General features: G+C 40.3%; 1 protein-coding gene across 6 annotated transcripts in view; it reads left to right on the forward strand.

The window, feature by feature from the left end:
- LOC121062964 (mesoderm induction early response protein 3-like) overlaps window positions 1-21,926 on the forward strand; it is a 39,986-nt gene that overhangs the window by 7,612 nt on the left and 10,448 nt on the right. For 2 of the 6 annotated variants that reach the window (XM_040543265.1, XM_040543269.1), the window contains exons 2-10: window positions 3,091-3,115; window positions 4,905-5,050; window positions 6,393-6,527; window positions 8,758-8,878; window positions 11,686-11,771; window positions 11,998-12,070; window positions 16,534-16,685; window positions 18,119-18,200; window positions 20,666-20,757. In XM_040543265.1, the coding sequence (XP_040399199.1) occupies window positions 3,091-3,115; window positions 4,905-5,050; window positions 6,393-6,527; window positions 8,758-8,878; window positions 11,686-11,771; window positions 11,998-12,070; window positions 16,534-16,685; window positions 18,119-18,200; window positions 20,666-20,757 (912 nt within the window). Of the gene's footprint in view, window positions 1-3,090; window positions 3,238-3,275; window positions 3,426-4,904; window positions 5,051-6,392; window positions 6,528-8,757; window positions 8,879-11,685; window positions 11,772-11,997; window positions 12,071-16,530; window positions 16,686-18,118; window positions 18,201-20,662; window positions 20,758-21,926 lie in introns of those variants that run through there. The other 4 variants (XM_040543270.1, XM_040543268.1, XM_040543267.1 and 1 more) reach the window with 4 other exon arrangements.

The raw sequence follows: 21,926 nt of genomic DNA on the forward strand, positions 1-21,926 counted from the left end.
ACCCCACACCAGAGCAGCTCCCAAAGAGCCCATTTTTTGCTGCCCGTGGAGAAACTCGCACAGGACCAGCCCAGGAAGGTCGGCACTCCACAATAGAGCAGGGGGGAGAGTGACCGTGAAGGAGCAGTGGAAACGAAGCACCACGGACTGACTGCGGCCCCCACTCCTGGCTCCCCCGCACCACTCAGGGTAGGGAAGAGGTGGAAGAGAGTGGATGGGGGAAGGTGCCCCCAGCTTGTTTCTTTGTTTCTCACTGCTTCAGCCCGTCAGCAATAGGTAATAAATGTTATTAATCTTCCTATGCTAAGTCTGTTTAGTCCGTATTGATAATTGTAGAGTGATCCCCGCTGAGGTACACTTGAGGAAACCTTGAGGTACGCTTTTTCATTTATCAGGGAACTAGCTTTCTGAAAAGCCCTCACTCCACTATTCTGAAATTATAACAGCAATCTCTCCTCAGTCTTCCACTCCAGATACTATTATTTGGAAGTGGCCGGCCTGGCCACACTTAAAACATCTTCTCAAAGCCTGTCCCTGCTAGGATTTAGGCTGCAACACAGGTAGCTTTCCTTGTCTGCCATTCCTTCGTCTCTCTTCCTCTCCTTTCCATCCTGGGCCCTCTATCTCCAACCCTCTGCCTCACTACCCAGTACGCTGTGAATACCATTTGTTTCGCTCTCTGCTTTTCCTTCTCATCTCCCCTCTTGGCGTACACCTTCATACTACCCGCACTGTTCACTCCATCCTCCCACTTTCTGGAGCTTTTTCTGTATATCTGGCCAGGCTTTAATCACAAAATGAACTTTAAAGAGCCCTTGGGCTACTGGGTCCTCAGGATTCATCCCCGAGTACTTTCTAATTCTGACCCCGAGTCTCTCACATGATTTCTGTGTTGTGGGTTGTTATTATTGCAGTTAGATAAGCGGATATTTCTGCTCTATCGGAATTACTCTCAGTCCGGGGGGGGGGGGTGGTGTTAGTTCTTTCCCATTCTTGCATAGCTGCCTGGCAAATCATTCCCCTCCTAAACATTCTTCTCCAGTGAATAACATACCCAAGATTGACATTTCTCCCCCCGGAATACAAATTAGTCCTTAGAAACGGATTCGACTGTTCTGCTAGGCCCTCAATGAAAGACTTCCATTTCCTTCTTAAAACTCCTAACCTCTCTGCTGGTAAGGGGGGAGAGTGGCACTGGCCCCGTGTTGGCCCTGCACGGCCCCGAGGCCCCACCGGGACTCCCCCCGCCTCCGCTCCTGTCGCTCTGTGCTCCCCGGTGCGACTTCTCCAGGGACAGCGTCAATTGCAGTCCCTGTCTCCCCTCCTGGAGCACCTGCCGCTGCATCCAGTGCAATATTAGGATTATAGGGAGCATAACTTGATTCCTCCTCCAAAAACGGAACCTTATTGTTTACATATAAATTTCAAGCCTGAATTTTCATCAGACCCGTATTTTGGCCAAAATACTGAAGTTCCTTTTATTAGCTTTTTAGGCCAGACAATTACACAATATCAAACCATTTTTAATTATATATTTTTAAATCTTTTTCCCTAGTTTTTGGGTTGTTTTTCCAAATCCTTATCATTCTCTCCAGAGGGCTATCTTTAGGCACAATCCCAGGGTCTCCAACCCCACCCTGCTGACTATTGGAACCCTTAATCCCCATCTCTTCCTGACGTGCTGCTGTGGACTTTACCACCCACAGGGTACCACACGCCTTCACCTAGGATTAGGACAGAGGTGGGGTGTACTGCCGAGCACCTCACTTCACCGTGCTCGGGGTACTGTACACCTAAGGGCCCAACCCCCCCGAGACTCTCTTTCACTCCTCTCCTCTCTCTTTCGCTTTGTCCCTCTCCAGCCGAGGGGACTTCTTTTGTCCCCTCGCAGGACCACCGAGCCTCACGGGTCGGGACTTCACATTCGCTCCGCACTAAAAGTGCGTCTCATTCACACTCACGCTCATTCACACCGGAGTCTCCCCGAACCCAACCCAAGGCAAGATATGGTAAAGTTTCCCTTACCTTGGTCCGTGCACGGCTTCCCAGTCCGGGTTATCAGCAGTAATCCCTGTGCCTGTTCCCGATCCGGGCTGGACTATATGTGGGCTGTGTCTGTGTATGTTTGTGCTGGCCTCCCTTCTCCCCAGAGCTTCGCAGAGCCTGTCTTCAAATTAACGGTCTCGGTCCTTTGCCGGCCATACCGAGATGACCCACCACCCCCGACGGGACCGCTGAAATCAGCAGGGTGCACCTTCCTGTCTGTGGTGGCAAGAAATCTCAAGTAATTTTCTTCAGACAGGATCTTCCGTGAAGCTATTTTATTTGCGATTGCAATGGCGGGCGTCCTGTCAATTAGGAGCGCATTTTAGTAAACAAATCATAACCTTTTATTCCCTATTACCCGACGCCTGATCACCTCCCCTGCTTCCTCATTGGCTGAGTACTACAGGTTCACAAGCTACTCGACGCTCCTCTATACCATATATGTACATTTTTTCTTTTTTTTCAACCCTTTAATTTCTCCTTTCTTATGTTTTGAGAACTTGTGATCTTTGTTTTACTGTTCTCACGCTGCTCATCCTGTTTTTCTCAAGCTTCTACCTTATTTTGGAACAGTGAGGCCTTCTACTGTCCACTTATCTACTTAGCATTTCTCCTTATTACGGCTACAAAACTACCTTGGAATACAGAAAATTAGTTCTCTACTGCAAAAACACAACTTTGTTTCTCACATGTCGCGTTGGGGATGGAGTGAACGAGCGGGAGCGCCGGGCCGGGCCGGGTGCGGCTCCTGGGGGGCTTTTGACAAGGGAGGAGGGAATGGGAGCAAGAGGTAGGGAGTGGGCGAGGGAAAGAGGAACGGGAGGGGGGTGAACAGGATGGAGGGGTGAGCAGGGTGGGAGGCGGGGGCTGGGGTCGAGGTTGAGGTTGAGGTTGAGGCTGGCGACCCATTTGAGTAGAGCGGCAGAAGGGGGACAGTGGGAGAAGGAGGAAGCTCCGGTGAGGAAGGGAAGGGGGAACATGAAATAGTGAATCCTACTTGCTGCAGAGTGAGATGCTTCACCTTGATCTCTCCTCTCCCCGCAGGCTTCCTTTGGGAGTTCGAGCCCAGGTTCGTCTTTGCCAGCTCCTGCCCAACACACTGCCTGCCACCCACACGCTGTGGTCTCCCTCCTGCTCCTTTCTACAGATATCCCCTCTTGCCTCGTAGCTTTTCTAATGCTTCGCATTCATGTAACTAATTGCCTGCCTGATTTTTAAAAGAAAAAGAAGTATGTTGTGGAGTTCTTTCCTTAACTCCAGTTGCAGTTAGTAATTGGCTGCTTGGAGTTCAAAATGAAATCAAAGTCTTGTAGTGCTTTTAAGTCAGCATCTCAGTAAAGCCATGTAGTCTGGAGAAAGAGAGACTGCTTCTCTTGCTGGTAACTATAGGCTTGTGTGACTTCTTGATAGTATCAGAAAACATTTAAAATCATAGTGACATGCAGTTGTTAAGGCTTGAACCACGGTTAAGGTTCTTTGGAATACCTTCATTTACACACGTGTATTTAACATCAATAGGGCTACTCATGAATAAGTATCTGGGGAGTGCATTTGCTTCTGCATAGCTGCTTTCTGTGTTAGCTGTTTTTCTTCTTTAACTACTCTTACTAATTTTAATGAGCTTCTTTTACTTGGATATGGTTTTAAATTGGATATTGAGTGTTCAGAGCCACCAAGTGGGACTTGTTTTTATTTGAGTCTGTGAGTTGTATAGACCTTCTACTTCAGTTATTCAAACATAAAATGAGTTAGAACAGCAATTAGAAACAATAATCTTGAGCACGTTTGTGTGAGTGATTAAGACAGTTGACAGTTCTTGAAAAGCTGTAGGATCAGAATGTAATAGGCAACAGCAGAAAAATTGTGTGCAAAGTCATTATTGTAATTGGAGTAGCATTATAAGCAATGCTGAGAGATCCATGAGACCATAATATGAATAGCATGTGAATAAAAATATTTTTGGCCTGAATGTTTCCTTATGGTATGGTGTTGTGAACTTGCACAGTATTGTCTTAATCTAAATGGACAAAGTTTATGTTAAAAAAAAAATGCTGAATTTAATGATAACCTTTCTAACAGTTGACAAAATGCACTTAAGCCATCAAAAAGTAGTTATTATTTTATGAGTATCCTCTTGAATAATGAAAACATATCTTGGACCACAGAGCTGTCGCAATGATTTGTTAATTAATGTGATCCATTAGAAGCATTTTATTTCCAATATATTTTCCTCTATATTTCTTGAGACACTGCCATGTTTGTTCTTTCTTTCTAGATCAAGTGCTAAGAGTTTAGCCTTGCAGATTAGATGCTTTATTAAAACTAGCTTAACTAACCTGAAGTGTGTCTCACTTTATTTTGCTGTTAGTTAGAAGTTGATTCATAAGCTGCGTTAGCCGTTTACTAGTGAAAAACTAGGCTAATTACCATATAACTCATTCAAGAGTCAGAGACTCTTGATTTGTAAGGTACAACTGGCATGCTTGCAGCATCTGAAATCTTGTGACATGTATGCTTTATACCTTAATGATGATTTCAAGTATACTTTGAACAGTCTTATCCAGTAAAATGCTCATTTGGGATTGTTCAATAGAAACTTTGTTTCAGTAGTTTAGATAGTTCTTTCAAGTATTTACTCTATACTGCAAGAGAGAAAACTGTACATATTACTTATAAATATGAAAAGGGAAGGCCAGCTAAAACAGCTGTATTTGTCAGGTAGTTAGGAGTTTGTTCCAGTTATTCCACTGAGAGTTCCCTGCATGTAAAAGAATTCATGTAACCTTATTTTTTTTTCTGTGATGTAACTTCATATGTTGGTGTAGAAAAAAAATTACTCAGATTTTTCTTTTTAATAGTTGGCTCTTTATCATCTGAGGATCATGACTTTGACCCTTCTGCTGAAATGCTGGTACATGATTACGATGATGAGCGAACTCTCGAAGAAGAGGAAATGATGGAAGAAAGCAAAAATTTCAGCTCTGAAATTGAAGATTTAGAAAAGGTAAGAGTGACTCACCCTCTTCAAAACATCCGTATGTGTTGTACCTCTTTTACTGAAAAGAATGCTCAATGTGTTCTTTAGTCAGTATTGTATATTGTAGTTTCTTGCACAATGCCTTTACAGCTTTTTTATTAAAAAAATAAATACAGTAAAATCAGTTTTAGTTAGGATATAGCAGTGCATCCTCACAAAAAGGTGGAATTTAGCTTTTCAAATATATTAGTGCTGTGTTAAGTTCAGGTTCTTTTTTATTTAATAATGCTTTCACTTTGGAGGAGAAATTACTGAAGCTGGTTTTAGAGTTGTATTATCTAATATCTCTTCTAATTTTTGTAAGTCAGAAATAAGTTGAAATTGCACATTTTGAGTACTATTAAGTGACAATTAGCTGTATTTCATTCTGTTGGTCAGTTTTTGTTTTTCCAATCCAGAAACGAACTGGAGCTACTCATCTTAAACACTCTATTACTTTAGGTCCCGATCCTGGAAAGACTTGGACATGAGTTTATGTTTACCCATTGTGAAAAGTCTTTGCAGGACTAAGACCTTAGCTGACTAAAGAAAACAAGTAATTTAATCAGTATACGAGTTCAACAAGAAATTTTTGAAGGTAATTTAACTTTTAAAGGTATAAATATCAGAAAATATTTCTAATTCTTTGATGGCTTGAGTCAGGTAACTAAAAAATCTCTGTGGTTTGTTGTTTTATTGTCTTAGGATGCAAATATATTTAGAAAAATCACTTGATCAAAAACTGTTGGAAAAAAAATTATAAATCCAGCCTTTCTCTTGATTTTTTTCATTAGCTGTCTTTCTCTTATTACCTTCTCAGCAGTCATTATAAAATATATTGTGCAGGAGATGGAAATGATAAAAAGTTGCCATTTTGGTGTACTTTTGTGGGTTTTTGAATGCACAGTTGTTATTGTTGTGCAGTTGTAATTATGTAGGACTAAAATCTTCAAGTTTTTCTGCAATTCTCTCTTGTAGGGGGGTGGTTGTGTTTCTACTGTCTTGAAGAAATACAGGCAAATCATGCTGTACAGTATGAAACAGATAAGGAGTAAATATTTAATAATCAGTTACTGTTTAGTTTCATCTAACAAACAGTTTTCTTGAATAGCTTAATGGGACTTCACTATATGCCAAGAGAGATGGTGATGAATCATTTCAGTCCTGTGCCTGAAAATATTTTAAACCTTGATTCAAGTTTCCTGCTTTCAATAAAGCTTTTCTTTGTTTTTTACTTTTGTTTCTCAAAATATGTCTTATCCTTTTAGGCCTGAACTGTTTACAAGTATTTGGCAATATGTTGAAATGTTTGTAAATCCTTTTGTATTAGGAAGGAAACATGCCATTGGAAGACTTACTGGCATTCTATGGCTACGAAACCACGATTCCAGTTATGGCAGGTTCTAGCACAGATAGCTCTCCAAGTGAGCTTGCAGATGAACTTCCAGATATGACTCTAGATAAAGTAAGTTGGAACTGTTTTTCCCAGTATTACAGATTGAAAGCAAAAATCCAGGTGACTTCAAATAATATTTCCCTTAATGTTACAAAATGCATATCTTTGTCAATTTCAACGTACAATCAAGAATTACTATATTATTATGAATTCTTTCATTTTCAAGGACGAGGATCTGATTCTAATTATTCTTATTGCACTTAAAAATGCAGAGCGACTTCAGTGGCACTATATTACTACAAATGAGAAATTACTAAATTAACAGTTGTTCTAAAACACATTCAAAGAACTGTAGATTTTATTTTTTAGAGGTGGAATTTTCCTGAAAAGATCTATATTTTATTTTAATGTATGCAATGTCCAGAAATAATAATTTGGGCTTCCAACATACGTGTTATATACCAAAACTGTGGATGACTTGAAAAGGCTCTCCTGAATACTTTGGAATGTTTCTTTCTGATGTATATCATTTAGAAAGGTCTCAACTTTGGGGGGGAGATTGCAGCACACACGGTCGTTGCATTCGTTGGCTGGATGGTCGCACTCAAAGAGTTACAGTCAACAGCTTAATGTTCAAGTAGAGATCAGTGAGGAGTGGTGTTTCTTAGGGGTCAGTATTGGGACCGGTGCTATTTAACGTCTTTGTTGGTGACATGGACAGTGGAATTGAGTGCAGTCTCAGCAAGTTTGCCGATGACACCAAGCTGTGTGGTGCGGTTGACACTCTGGAGGGAAGCCATCCAGAGGGGGACCTGAATAGGCTTGAGAGGTGGGCTTGTGCAAACCTCATGACAAGTTGAACAAGGCCAAGTGCAAAATCCTGCATCTGGGCCAGAGTAATCCTAAGCACAAATGCAGGCTGGACGGAGAATGCATTGAGAGCAGTTCTGAGGAGAAGGACCTGGGGGTGCTGGTTGATGAAAAACTCAATGTGAGCTGGCAATATGTACTTGCAGCCCAGAAAACCAACCGTATCCTGGGCTGCATCAAAAGAAGCGTTGCCAGCAGGTCAAGTGAGGTAATTCTTCTCCTCTATTCTGCTCTCGTGAGACCCCACCTGGAGTACTGCGTTCAGCTGAGGCCCCCAGCACAAGAAGGACATAGACCTATTAGAACAAGTCCAGAGGAGTTGTGGATGCCTCATCCCTGGAAGTGTTCAAGGCCAGGTTGGATGGGGCTTTGAGGAACCTGGTCTAGTGGAAGGTGTCCCTGCCCATGGCAGGGGGGGGGTGGAATTAGATGATCTTTAAGGTCCCTTCCAACCCAAACCATTCTATGATTCTATATTTAAAAAAAAAAATGCTGCTGGGGGGGGGGGGGAAAACAAAAACTAAGAACAACAAAAAAAACACCCTTCAGCTTCTGTGATTTGCAGGTTAATATCAAATTCTGAAGTTTTAATCTGTTTTTTTGTCTGTAAGACATATGTAGCTAGTAGTTTGGATCCTAAAATTTGTATGTAGTAAGCATATGCTTTTTTTTTTTTTTTTTTAACTTTTTCTGTAAGTGATGTAATGGTAAATTCCACAGAAAGTTGGGTGTAATGATGGCTCTGCACATCTGATTTTCATTAGGGTTCGCAGTTGTGTTGAGGCTACAAAAATGTAGTCGACTTGTTGTCTAATACAGTTCTTTCGCTCCCTAACTTTTATACAGAGGTATTCAAACATCTGCTGGTGGAGGAAGTAAGCTTTTTCTTTTTTCTTTTTTTAATTTATGAAAACTTAATTTTGTGTGTGTTTTGGGAAGATAACCGGTTGTCTGTTTTCTGTAACTGTCCTCAGCAAAAGCCTACAAAAATGCCTGGCTGTTCTGTTTTCTTTTCCGGAGTTTAAGGGGTAACAGCCTCTTAAAGCTTCAGTGTATCTATGATGTAAAGAATAACAAAATTCTAAAGTTTTGAGGCAATTTCCATTGGTGTTTTTCATTGGAAGCAGTTGGAGGAACATTTGAGGTTGATGGTTGCAGAGGTTACTTTTTGTTGACTTTATTTAATGGAAGACAGGGGAAATGAACCCCTGCGTTCAACTCTGAAATTAATGGCTATATTTGTTCTCAGATTTAGGAGGAGCAAACTCCCTTTTTAATTAAAGGAATACGGTCTACTAAAATTACTTATGGTAAAATAATTCATTTTATTTAATGGGACTTTTTTTTTTGCTAAATCTAAATGCTCATTGGTCTATACTTAATAGACATTCTGAGGTTTTAATTTTTATTTATTTTTCAAATGATACAGGAGGAAATAGCTAAAGACCTCTTGTCAGGTGATGATGAAGAAACACAGTCCTCTGCAGATGACTTGACACCATCGGTTACTTCACATGAGGCTACAGACTTCTTTCCTCGGCCATTAAGATGTAGGAAAACTAATTTTATAACAGTACTCAAAACAGTCCTGACATTATATACAACATCCTAGCTTAAAATATCAAAATTGCAGAGTACTGCTGACTTTTCTGGGAGTTGAGAAACAGTGCTTTGGGGGGTATTGAACATGAATGTTGTCTTTGGTTGTTATTAATAATTACTTGAAAGACCTTGTTGTGGTTTAACCTCGCAGGCAGCTAAGCACCACGAAGTCGTTTGTTTGCTCCCCCCCAGTTGGATGGGAGAGAGAATTGGGGGGGGAAGGGTAAAAAACTCGTGTGTTGAGATTAAGACAGCTTAATAGGACAGAAAAGGAAGGGAAAATAAGGATGATGATGATAAAAGAATATACAAATCAAGTGATGCACAATGTAATTGCTTACCCCCTGCTGACTAATGTCTGGCTCATCCCCTGAGCAGCGCCCCCCTGCCAACTCCCCCCAGTTTTATTGTTCAGCATGACATCACATGGTATGGAATACCCCTTTGGCCAGTTCGGGTCAGCTGTCCTGGGTCTGTCCGCTCCCAGCTCCTGCTGCACCCCCAGCCTCCTCGCTGGCAGGACAGAGCGAGAAGCTGAAAAGTCCTTGACTCTGTGCAAGTGCTGCTCTGCAACAACTAAAACATCGGTGTGTTATCAACATTTTTCTTATCCTAAATCCAAAACACAGCACCATACCAATTACTAGGAAGAAAATTAACTGTATACCAGATGAAACCAGGACAGACCTATATTTGGTACTGTGCTCAAAGCAAAAATACAATTAATTTTTCTACGTGTACAGTAAATTTTCATAATTAATAGTTAACATGGTGTTGAGGAACACTCTCCTATGATTTTCAGTATTTTGGTGAATGACATGAATGTGTAACCCATTCTTTTTAGTAGAGAAACGCTAACTTAAATTTTGCTGCTATTTTTAAGCCAGTGACTCCTCCATTCAGCTTGAGGATGTGAACCGGGCTGTGATTTCTTTGTGACTATTTCATTTCACACATACAGTACTTTTCTATAGGCTTTCATAGGGTGAGCAAAGTGGTTTTATATGGGATGGGACCTTTGAACCCATGACCACCAACATTTCGTTACCTGTGGAGCTACGATGGGAAGGATTTGGGAACCAGTGGTTTAGTTATCCAACCTGGATCATATGTTCTTCATTGCCTACTGCAGCTCATTTTTCATATTCAGCTCATATTCAGTGGTATACTAGAGTTAGAGCACTGTGAAGGATTTTATCATGGTTTTAATTTGGCAAGTATCTTGAGCTGTTTTGTTTTTTTTTTGGGGGGGGGGTGTTCTCATCCTTCTAGAGAAGAAGGGTGATAAAGGTGATGTGCTGCCTCAGTTACCTGCAGTTGTAGTTCTTCGTGCATTGCTGATTGTGTAGTGAAGACATTCATATTGAAAGAGATGCAAAAACCTTTAAAAAAAAAAAAAAAAGTTGACGCCCTTTTTAAATTAAGCAAACCCCAAATTTTCTGGCACTTAAACGTTGCTTGGGAACTGTTAATGAATATGACACTGAAAGTGTGGCAGCTTTATGGAAAAATGATTAGCCCCTCATTTTGCTCAGGATTAAGAAATAGTCATGTTTGTTTTCAGCTACCATGGTTTTCTATCAGAATGTTATTCTTTCTCTATTAGAATGTTTAGTTGGACATTTTAAAATCAAATATCCACCATTTCAGGAAGGGAAATGTCAGTTTTCTCTGCTGTTGGCAGTTTCATCTTTTTTCCATTTCCTGTGTGTTTCTCTAATATTAAGATAATGTTAATTTTTAAGTATTTATAACACTTAATCCAAATTTAATAAAATAATATATTATTTGGAAAAATAATTGCATATTATTATCCAGGCATATTGTTATTTCATAAGTTTGTTTTAGCTTCTTGCCTGCTACTTCTAACAGCAAAGAGAGACTGGTAGTAGTAGTAATGACTACAGAAGAGCCTCAGTCTATACGTTCTTGGATATTGTCTCTGATGTTGACAATTCTAGCTCGGTGTGATGAAGTTAAAATTGCAACCCCACTTTTGAGTGTGTTATAGTTTGAGAATACAACATAACTTTAACTTTACTTTAACAGTAGATTCCATTCTACCAGTGATTATACATCTATAAAAACAGAATTACTTCAGAACCCAGTACCACAGTGTTCCAGATTCTAAAATATGAGTAGTTCTGTGAAGTACTGTCTTTGAGTTACATGGAGTGTTCTGCTGTCTGTCTTCCCAAGGGGAAAAAAATAAAAGACTAAAAAGAATAAGCGATGAGCTGTCTTGTGCTTATTCTATTTTGTATGTTGCTGCTGTATCTACACTCTATGTTGAGGCAGCCTTGTTTAAAAGAATGTTTTGAATATCCATTAAAACTTCCAATTAAAAGCTTTGGTAGGTAATAAAGACTTCAGCATTACTTTTTGTGATCGACTGGGTTGTAGCCCTCAAAGTTGTGTTTTCTCATACCTTTTCTGTAATGTATAATCATTCATTGAAGGGGAGAGGGGGGAAAAAAAAGAGAAGAAAAATTATTTTATTTCCTTTTGACTGTTAGAAATGCAATAGGTTGTCTTAGTTGCATAAATGTTTCAGTTCTGCAGTATACAAGTACCAGTGCTTTCTGACTTGATGCTATAGTTTGATAGAAGTGTAGATCAACAGACTGATGATCAGTGTCTGCCTGAATAAAAGCAGGTGCTCCTTTCAAAAGTAAAAGATACCCAGCAATTTCTTGTAGTAATGTTTAAACTGAAAATGCTTCCTAGCTAAAAACAAACTTTTTTGTGTCTGAAGCAAACACTGCATGTGATGGAGATAAAGAATCAGATGTTGAAGATGTAGAGGCAGACAGTGGTAATTCATCTGAAGATTTGAGAAAGGTAATAACTATTTCTTAAAGCAAACAAAAGCAGTTAAAACAAAAAAAAACCTTTACTATTAAGAAAAATGCATTAATATTTGTAGTATGTATCTAAAATAGTACATTAATTCTGGAATTCTCTGTTGAATGCCAAGTAAATGTCCTTTTTTTTTTTTTTTAATGCTTCCATGTGAAAAATATGTTAGGCTAATGTTTTTCTCCTGTGTTTTTTGTTACATCTTCAGGAAATAATGGTTGGTTCACAGTATCAGGCTGAGATTCCCCCTTACCTTGGCAAATACAGTGATGATGAAAAGGGTAAGTTCTTTCAATCTGTTTTACTTTTTATCTTACGCTTATATGTAGCAGTTGATGGAAAAATATTATTTAAATTTTTAAGGTAAAGTCAGTGGCTTAGTGAAAATCTTAAAATCTTAAAACCTTAAAAATACTAGAAAACTGAGTGATGCAACCGCGTAATTATTTCTCAGAAATGTGATTCTACAACTTTGAGAAGACATACTCAAAAAGACATAGGAGTGTGGATTACAGTGTTAATTATGAAGTATTTAATAATCTTAGGAGGCAACAAACAGTGGGTCTCCTCAGAGTATCATAAGTGTCATAAGTGGGCCATGAGTGTGTAACTTAGTTGACATTGAAGATCTTCAAAACGTACGTTTGTTTGTTTGTTTGTTTTTAGTAAAACCGTGTGGGCTGCAAAATGTATATAGAATCATTAAGGTTGGAAAAGACCTCCAAGATCATCTGGTCCATCTATCCCCCTACTAACAATGTCACCCACTAAACCATGTCCCTAAGCACCAAGTCCAACCTTTCCTTAAACACACCCAGGGACAGTGACTCCACCACCTCCCTGGACAACCTGTTCCAATGCCTGACTACTCTTTCTGAGAAGAAATGTCTCCTAGTTTTCAACCTAAACCTCCACTGGCACAACTTGAGGCTGTTCCCTCTAGTCCTATCACTGGTTATCTGTGAGAAGAGGCTGACCCCCAGCTCCCCACAACTTCTTTTCAGGTAGCTGTAGAGAGCAATAAGGTCTCCCCTGAACCTTCTCTTCTCCAGACTAAACAACCCCACTTCCCTCAGCTGCTCCTCATAAGACTTGTGTTCCAGACCCTTCACCAGCTTCCTAGTCCTCCTCTGGACATGTTCCAGGGTTTTGATGTCCTTCTTGTAGTGAGGGGCCGAAAACTGAACATAGCACTCAAGGTGCAGCAGAGGTGCCAGAGCAGAGTACAAGGGGACGATCACTTCCCTGGTCCTGCTGGTTACACTGTTCCTGATACAAGCCAGGATGCCATTGGCCTTCTTGGCCACCTGAGCACACTGCCGGCTCATGTTCAGGTGAGCATCAATCAGCACCCCCAGATCCTTTTCCTCTGCACAGCTTTTGAGTCACTCTGCCCTAAGCCTGTAGTGCTGCATGGGGTTGTTGTGCCCCAAGTGCAGGACCCGGCACTTAGCCATGTTGAACCTCATCCCACTGGCCTCTGCCCATCAACCCAACCTGTCTGGGTCCCTCTGCAGGGCCTTCCTACCCTCCGGCAGATCGACACTTCTCCCCAACTTGGTGCCCTCTGCAAACCTACTGAGGGTGCACTCCACTCCTTCATCCAAATCATCAATAAAGATATAAAAAAGGATGGGCCCCTACACTGACACCTTGGGAAAACCACTGGTGGCCGGTCGCCAGCTGGATTTCACTCCATTCACCACCACTCTCTGGGCCTGGCTGTCCAGGCAGTTTTTAACCCAGCAAAGAGTGTACCTGTCCAAGCCACAGGCTGCCATTTCTCCAGGAGAACACTGTGGGAGACCATGTCAAAGGCCTTGCTGAAGTCTAGGTAGACTACATCAACAGCCTTTCCCTCATCCACCAGGCGGGTCACCTTTTCATAGAAGGAGACGAGGTTGATCAGGCAGGGCTTGCCTTTTATGAGCCCCTGCTGACTGGGCCTGTTTTCCTGGTTGTCCCGCATATGCTGTGTGATTGCATTCAAGATGACCTGCTCCATCGCCTTTCCTGGCACCGAGGTCAGGCTGACAGGCCTGTGATTCCCTGGTTCCTCCTTATGACCCTTCTTATAGATGGGCGTCACATTAGTGAGTCTTCAGCCATCCGGGACCTCTCTGGATGACCATGACCACTGATGCTGGAAAGCAGCTCGGCAATTGCATCCGCCAGCTCCCTCAGCACCCTCGGGTGGATCTCATCTGGCCCCATGGACTTGTGACAGTCCAGGTGAAGCAGCAGGTCTCTGTTTCCACCTGAACTGTGGGGGGGGTTCTTCTGCTCCCTGTCCCAGACTTCCAGGTTGGGAGGCTGAGTACTCGGAGGATAAGTGGTCTGGCTAGTAAAGACAGATGTAAAGAAGGCATTAAGAACCTCAGCCTTTTCCTCATCCTTAGTAGTCGTGTTCCCCCTGCATCCAGTAAAGGTTGGAGATTCTTCTTGGCCCTCCTCTTACCATTAATATATTTATAATAACATTTGCTTATGGAAAACATAAAGCAATAAACTATTTTCAGTTTGCATAGTATGAGTAGAAGGTGTAGGTATTGATACGTTTTGTCTTTTACAAAATAAGATGTTTTAAGTATAATGTTATTCCTGTCGAAGTTCAAGTTAAAAACTGCGATTGTGCTAGAATGGAAAAAATAACTTGAGTTTTATTTGGTATCTTTAAAAGTCTTCACTATGATAAAATTGTAGCACATAGAGTTGTGTAATTCAAAAAAATACTGAAAGAAATTTGCTCATGGGTGAATCAGCTGTGAAGTTAAAGGAACAGTTTGGGTGATATTTTAATAAATTAAGAACATTCTGTTTTTTCCTAAGTTATTAATATTCTGTTAATTACTTGTGTTGAAACTGCAGTGTTCCATGGGAATGTTATTCTAGTGAAGCATATCAAGTCTTTTCACCATTACCGACTGCTTTTGGAAGAATGTTCCTTTGTCGTAGAGAAGAATGTTTACTATAGAGCTGGAAGCATTAGCAAGTGGACATATGTTGTGTTGCCTAAGAGACCTAGAGCAGTTTACTGTTTTCTAAGATTCAGGCATGATGATTACTAGTTGTAAGAAATGGAGGAATAAAAATAAGATTTTTCTGCATAGTCCTTTTACTATTTATACTTTTTGACTTTTTATTAGCCAAGAACTAGAGAATAACCAGGGGATGACCAGGAAAGAGTTAGTGCTAGAGAGAACCAGTGAGAGTTTTGTTTGCTGGCTTGGCTAGCAAAGAGCTCTTGCCAGCTCTCAGATTGAAGAGCCCAAGGAACTCCTCTTGAGAATATCAGGCATGGACTCCAGCAAGAAATACTGGATTATCTTGGTTGATAAGAGGTTGAAGCTGGGTGTCAGCAGTGCTCAGAGGCATTGGACCTGGCTGTATGGGTGGAGGTACTCTGGAACACTGTATGTACTGAGAAAAACAAGATTTAGGATTTGGAATTACACTGCAGTAATTCAGAAATCATCCACTTCTACGTAATGTGAATCTGTGAAAGCCTCTTCTGTACTCCCTGAAGAGGTGGCGTTGGCAAACGTGTTTATATTTCTGCTGCATAGTCCAAGCTACTGGAGTTGTGATAGATGGCCATTTAGTTCTTCTATAAACCTTACGCTTATAACATGTCTGTTTGAAAACTTTCTTAAGCTGTCTGAAAGCTTTTTCTTAAGCCATAACAACACTTTCTGAGTAGATGTAATTTTATTCTTCACCTTTGCTTAATATTCTTTCCTGCAGTTTTATGAGATGTTTGAGAATCTTCTTTGCCTCTTCTACTGTACCAACCATTATGCTTGTGTGTGTTTGGACTGAATAATTTCAATTTTGCATTGCCAAGAGATTACATGAAACGTTATATGCAATGTTAATCATATCTATTGAACAAAATAAATTCTAGATTAAACTATAAATCTTAAGTGTGTGCACAGACTGACAAAGTTTCAGGGCAACTCTTGTATATGACCAATATATTGTCTGTCAAATAAGCTACTTAAGAGGTGCATACATGACTTTAGTGTACTATGAAGGAAGACTATACATCCTGTTTGCTTGTAAAATATGCAATGTACAAGTTGTTTACAACATTTGGTTGTTAATGAACAGAAAAAGAAATTACAAAATTAAGATCTAGATTCCATTTCGGTAAGGTAAATTTTGGCAAATTTTAATTGAAAATGACCATTTAGCAACCACCTCTTTTTTTTTTCCGTGACACACAATATTTAAAATATGAAAGTAATACCCTACACTCTTTTACTGCAAACTATAGATTATTTGTTGAAAACAGCTGAATAAAACTGAGTGGATTTGCTAGTTTGCTTATACGAAGATGATCACAGAATCGTCTAGGTTGGAAGAGACCTCCAAGATCACCCAGTCCAACCTCTGACCTAACACTAACAAGTCCTCCACTAAACCATATCACTAATGTGTACATATACATAATTTGACTTGAATCATCTAGCAGTCAACAAGCTGATCCTCTATAAAGAAGCTGCCTGAAGAGTTCAGTCCCTTATCTCGTCCTCATGGAACCTGAATCTCTTCACCATACCATGTTGCAGAGTCTGTCTCTTAACTGAGGCTTTTGGGCAAAAAGTGAGCTGCAATTCACAAGTAGCATGATGGTATTTGATTTCATTTCTTCTGTGTTCCTGTTCTTTGTCTGTGAGATAGCTTTTTATGTTACAGTCTTAAAAATGTCACACCTGTTGTTAATGGATTTCTGTTTTAGCAGCCTATGAAAATGAAGACCATTTACTTTGGAAACCTGGTGTGATTTCAGAAAGTAAAGTTAAAGAATACCTTTTTGAAACCTCCTTAAGAACAGGAAATGAAGAAATGATTGGCAGAATTCCTGAAGGGCTATATACAAGGGACAATGAGCAAGTATGTTTTATATCCTGTACCACTTGTGACTACTCCATTTCTTTTTTTTTTTCCTCATTAGATATGACTGGGGTCAGGATCTTATTGGTAATTTTCATAGAATAATAGAATGGTTTGGGTTGGAAGGGACCTTAAAGATCATCTAATTCCAACCCCCCTGCCATGGGCAGGGACACGTTCTGCTAGACCTGGTTGCTCAAAACCCCATCCAACCTGACTTTGAATGCTTCCAGGGATGGGGCATCCACAACTTCTCTGGGCAACCTGTTCCAGTGCCTCACCACCATCATAGTAAAGAATTTCCTCCTAATATCTAATCCAAATCTACTCTCTTTTAGTTTAAAGCCATTAACCATTCTCCTGTCACTACACTTCCTGACAAAGAGTCTCCCTCTCCAGCTTTCCTGTAGGCCCCCTTTAGGTACAGGTAATCTGCTATAAGGTCTCCCCGACATCTTCTCTTCTCCAGGCTGAACAACCCCAACTCTCTCAGCCTGTCTTTGTAGGAGGGGTGCACCAGCCCTCTGATCATCTTCGTGACCCTCCTCTGGATTCCTTCTAATAGGTCCATGTCCTTCTTGTGCTGGGGGCCCTAGATCCAAACACAGTATTCCAAGTGGGGTCTCATGAAAGCAGAGTAGAGGGGGAGTATCACCTCCCTTAATGTGCTGGACACGATTCTTTTGATACAGCCCAGGGTGTGGTTGGCGTTCTCGGCTGCAAACACATTACCAGCTCACATCAAGCTTCTTGTCAACCAAGACCCTCAAGTCATTCTCCTCAAAACTGCCCTTACTCCATTCTCCACCCAGCCTGTATTTGTGCTTGGGATTGCCTCAACTCAGATGCAGGATCTTGCACTTGGCCTTGTTGAACTTCTAATGAGGTTTGCATGGGCCCACCTCTCAAGCCTGTCCAGGTCCCTCTGGATGGCATCCCTTTCCTCCAGTGAGTCAATCGCACCACACAGCTTGGTGTCATTGGCAAACTTGCTGAGGGTGCACTTGATCCTGCTGTCTGTTTTGCCAACAAAGATGTTAAATAGCACCAATCCTTGAGGAATGCCGCTTATCACTGGTCTGCACCTGGACATCGAGCCACTGATCGCAACTCTTTAAAGAACGTGTTTAAAATTATGAATATTTGAATGTTGGCAGTGTTGTGTTCTGTGATGTTTCTGATTGCCATGCTCTTGACAAATCCAGCCTTTTTTAATAATTGCATGTAATATTTTATATTTGTTTAATTAAACCTTGCCTCAACTTTTAGATGTTTTTGCTTTTGGCTGTTATTTTATTTTTTTTATCATGTAAAAAGACAAATTCTTTTTTTTTTTTTACATGAGGTGCGCTCACCAAAAGGCTAGTTTTAGTTGTTTAGATCGGATATTTGCAGTCTTTGACTCTTTTACAAAGACTTCTTTTATTTTATAGGCGCTGTATGAACTTCTCAAGAGTAGCCATAATGTTAAAGAAGCAATTGAGAGATACTGTTCAAATGGAAAGGCATCTCAGGGTAAGAAGAGTACCTGAGTTTTTCAGAAATGTGTGTTTGAAAAAAGTTTTTTTTTTCTGTGCAGCTTTTTATATCCTTGAGTAGGAATCAGATTGCTAAGCATGTCCCTTTCCATGATGTCTTTTGCACAGATTAGGTATAATCTGACTGTTGGTCATCTGGAAGTTTCTGCTAGAGATGTTTGCAACTTTTATAAAGTTTGCAGGATCAGCTTTTACACCTTTCCTCCCTTTATCTCCACTGCTGTTATAAGAATGGCACAGGCTGAGAGATGGGTGGGAAGCTGTGATTTTGTTCTCATGAGTCAGTTCTCACCCATGTTACAGTGCCTTTTTGAGATCATGGTCAACTAGAATCTGATGATATTTATACCGGTACCAGGAAAGCATAGCTGGCTATATAAAGGAGCCTCACTGTCTTCCACACTGCATCAACGTTGTGCTACGTCACTCCTAAACTGGTTCCCACCATATTATTCTGTAGGTCTTTGACAGAATGTGGAGAGCTTTGAGTTAAGTGGAAAATGAACTTCTGTCTTGCTTGCCGCTAACTTTATTACTCCCTTAAATGATAAACTCTGATTTTCATTTAGCAAAGACAGTTCTTGTGTTTTAACGTTCATGTTGCATAAAGCAAAAATGGACTACGAACCCTGCTGTAAGTTGATATTGTAGCAGATATTCCCTACTCAGAGCTGGATCCAGAGGGAACTTGAATGTTTACAAGTTAGGTGCCTGGAAATATAAGTACCTAAGGCACAGCTGAATGGGACAACAAGGAATATCAGAGTAGTGCTTCAGAAAGCTCGTGTACAAGAAGAGTGTATATAGAGCTAAACAATAAGGAGATACCAGTTGCAGGGCCGCGTCCTAAATCCCACGCCTCTCTAGGGTTTAGATTACTATTCAGGCATTGAAAAATACTTCTGCCCATTTGTAGTTCAGAGCCTCAGATTTTGTCCTAAGGGCTAGTACTCGCTTCCCACCCCCTAAGTTAGATGGGACTTAAAATACTGTTGTGGTTTAACCCGGCTGGCAGCTAAACAACACACAGCCGTTTGCTCACCCTCCCCCCTCCCTCTCTGGGATGGGGGAGAGAAATGGGAAAGTGAAGCCTGTGGGTTGAGATAAAGACAGTTTATTAGGACAAAAAAGAAAAGGAAAATAATAATGATAATAGTACTACTACTAATAATGTGTACAAAACAAGTGATGCACAATGCAATTGCTCACCACCTGCTGACCAATGCCCAGCCTATCCCCGAGCAGCCGGCCCCCCACCCCGGCCAGCCACCCCTATATATTGTTTAGCATGACATCAGATGGTATGGAATACCCCTTTGGCCAGTTTGGGTCAGCTGTCCTGGGTCTGTCCCCTCCCAGCTCCTGCTGCACCCCTGGCCTGCCTGCTGGCAGGACAGTGCGAGAAGCTGAAAAGTCCTTGGCTTGGTGTAAGCACTGCTCTGCAACAATTAAAACATCAGCATGTTATCAGCGCTCTTCTCATCCTAATCCAAAACATAGCACCCTGCCAGCTACTAGGAGGAAAATTAACTCTGTCCTAGCTGAAACCAGGACACTTTAAAGCTTGAGAACACTGTAGAAAGGAGTGCAAAATTAATTGTGTGAGAAAGAAAGAAAATGATTTTGTAGTAGAATGGTTATCACTTTCATCTGGGAGCAGAAAGGTCTTGGTTCCAGTGCCTGGTTCCAGAAACGCTTTGAGATGTTTTTTTTTCCCCTGTTGACTTTAAATGACAGCTGAACAGAATTTTTGGATCACCATTATGAATGCAGGATGCTTGAAAATTCCTCCTTTATTATATTTAGGCCTAAAGCCATAATCAAGATAGGAAAGCAACAATACTTAAGACAAGACTGACATATGTAAATAGTTTGAACCGCTTTGTTTAAAACATATATTAAAAAACATATATTAAGAAAGGCTGTAGAAAACCACGAAATAATTGGCTCCTTGTCTGCATCTTTCTTTTCTTAGTGATTTTATTTGTAAAACTAAAATTCACTTTTACAAGCTGCAGGTTTTTAAAACAAACTGGTTGTTCCTTTGCTCTTTTTACAAACAACTGCTGCTCTTTGTGTCCTATGCAAGAAGTACTTCGGAAAAAAATAATCTCACTGATATCTTGGTGATATTTTAAAGTCTTGTGAGTTGTTTTTTTTAATGACCTATTTCATAAGAAATAAATCAGAGCTTTTGAATGTCCTTTGCCCTCAAGGATAAAATATTTTAGAAATCAAACTCTCATGATTCTCTATAAACAAGAATTGTTAGATTTCAGGTAGGATATCTGTACAGTAGATGAAAGAACATGGGTCTAAATAACTGGCCTATTGTTTTTTGGATGCTTTTGGATATTCATGTATTAGCAACACATTTTATTCTCTGTAATAGTTTATTGAGCAAAAATACACTTATCGTGCTGTTCTTGTGATTGTCAGAAGAGATGACAGCATGGACAGAAGAAGAATGCAGAAGCTTTGAACACGCACTTCTGATTTATGGAAAAGACTTTCATCTCATACGGAAAAACAAGGTTAGTGTTTTTACAGTTAAATGGAAGAATTGGTAGATGCTGAAAATCTGTGAGAGCAATGCATTTGTCCAAAGTCACGCAGAAGAGTGAAATAAGAACCAACATACTAGAACCAGCTTGGTGTTTTTGTGTTAACTTTATCTCGGATGTCATTTGAAAAGGTAGATGAATCAGTGTGTTATCTCTGAAATTGACTTAAATTGGCATCACTTCCATTTATGCACTTATATTTTACTTTAGTTTAAATGTTTGCCTTGCCTAGTATAGTACTTCATGCTGCGGCTGTAGGAGGGGAAAATGCCTCTTTACTTAATTTTATCAACAGGAGGGTGTAATTGTACAGAAACAGGTTTAGCTTATTTGTGTTTTCAGAAGAAAGTGCTATAGGCATTGATCAGGACTTTGTTTTCTGGCTAATGAAGGAGTTCTAATCTTGATCTGTATTGCTTCCGATTCATTCCTCTGTGCCTGAAGAATAAGGATTGGATAGTTTTTGATCAAAAATATGTATCACTTGGTACAGTTGACAGTATTGGACACTTCCAAATTTTATGTGCGTTTCCTTTATGTTTTGATAGCATCTTGAAGGTTTTTTTTGTTTTCTTTAGGAGACTGGTGTGTTTGTCATATGTCAGGTAAACTTTACAGTGTCGTGGTTGCTGTTGAGCAATAGTTGACTAGTCCTGCTCAATACCTGGCTTAACTTGTCCTATGATAAACGTTTGGGCAGTTCAAATTTTAAATGGACCTTACCAATAAATAATAATTCCCCAGAGATGCAAAGGAATCATTTAAAAATATTTTTAAAAAAATCCAACATGCAATAAAGCACACGATTTGCAGTATCTGTCGCTATGGACTAGAATTTGTCTAAGAAATCCAGTCATTTTTATCCAAGTAGGTAAAACATCAGAAAATTTGGGGAGAGTCCTGGGACCCAGCATAAACTGACGTCACTTGTATATGGAAAGTATCAGCTAGTCAAGATTTAGTGCATGGAGAAATTTAACGACAGATGCTTCCTCATCGCTGTACTGCAAAGCATTAGCTGAGACTTCAGATACTAGGTGGTGTATATGGACATATATTCATTTTCTCCCCTGCCTGGTATGTTCCTGTCTAAACTAGCAAGGCTTATTACTATGCCCAAGGTGTTTTGGATTTGCCTC

The sequence above is a fragment of the Cygnus olor genome, assembly GCF_009769625.2.
Source record: "Cygnus olor isolate bCygOlo1 chromosome W unlocalized genomic scaffold, bCygOlo1.pri.v2 SUPER_W4, whole genome shotgun sequence".
NCBI lineage: Eukaryota > Metazoa > Chordata > Aves > Anseriformes > Anatidae > Cygnus > Cygnus olor.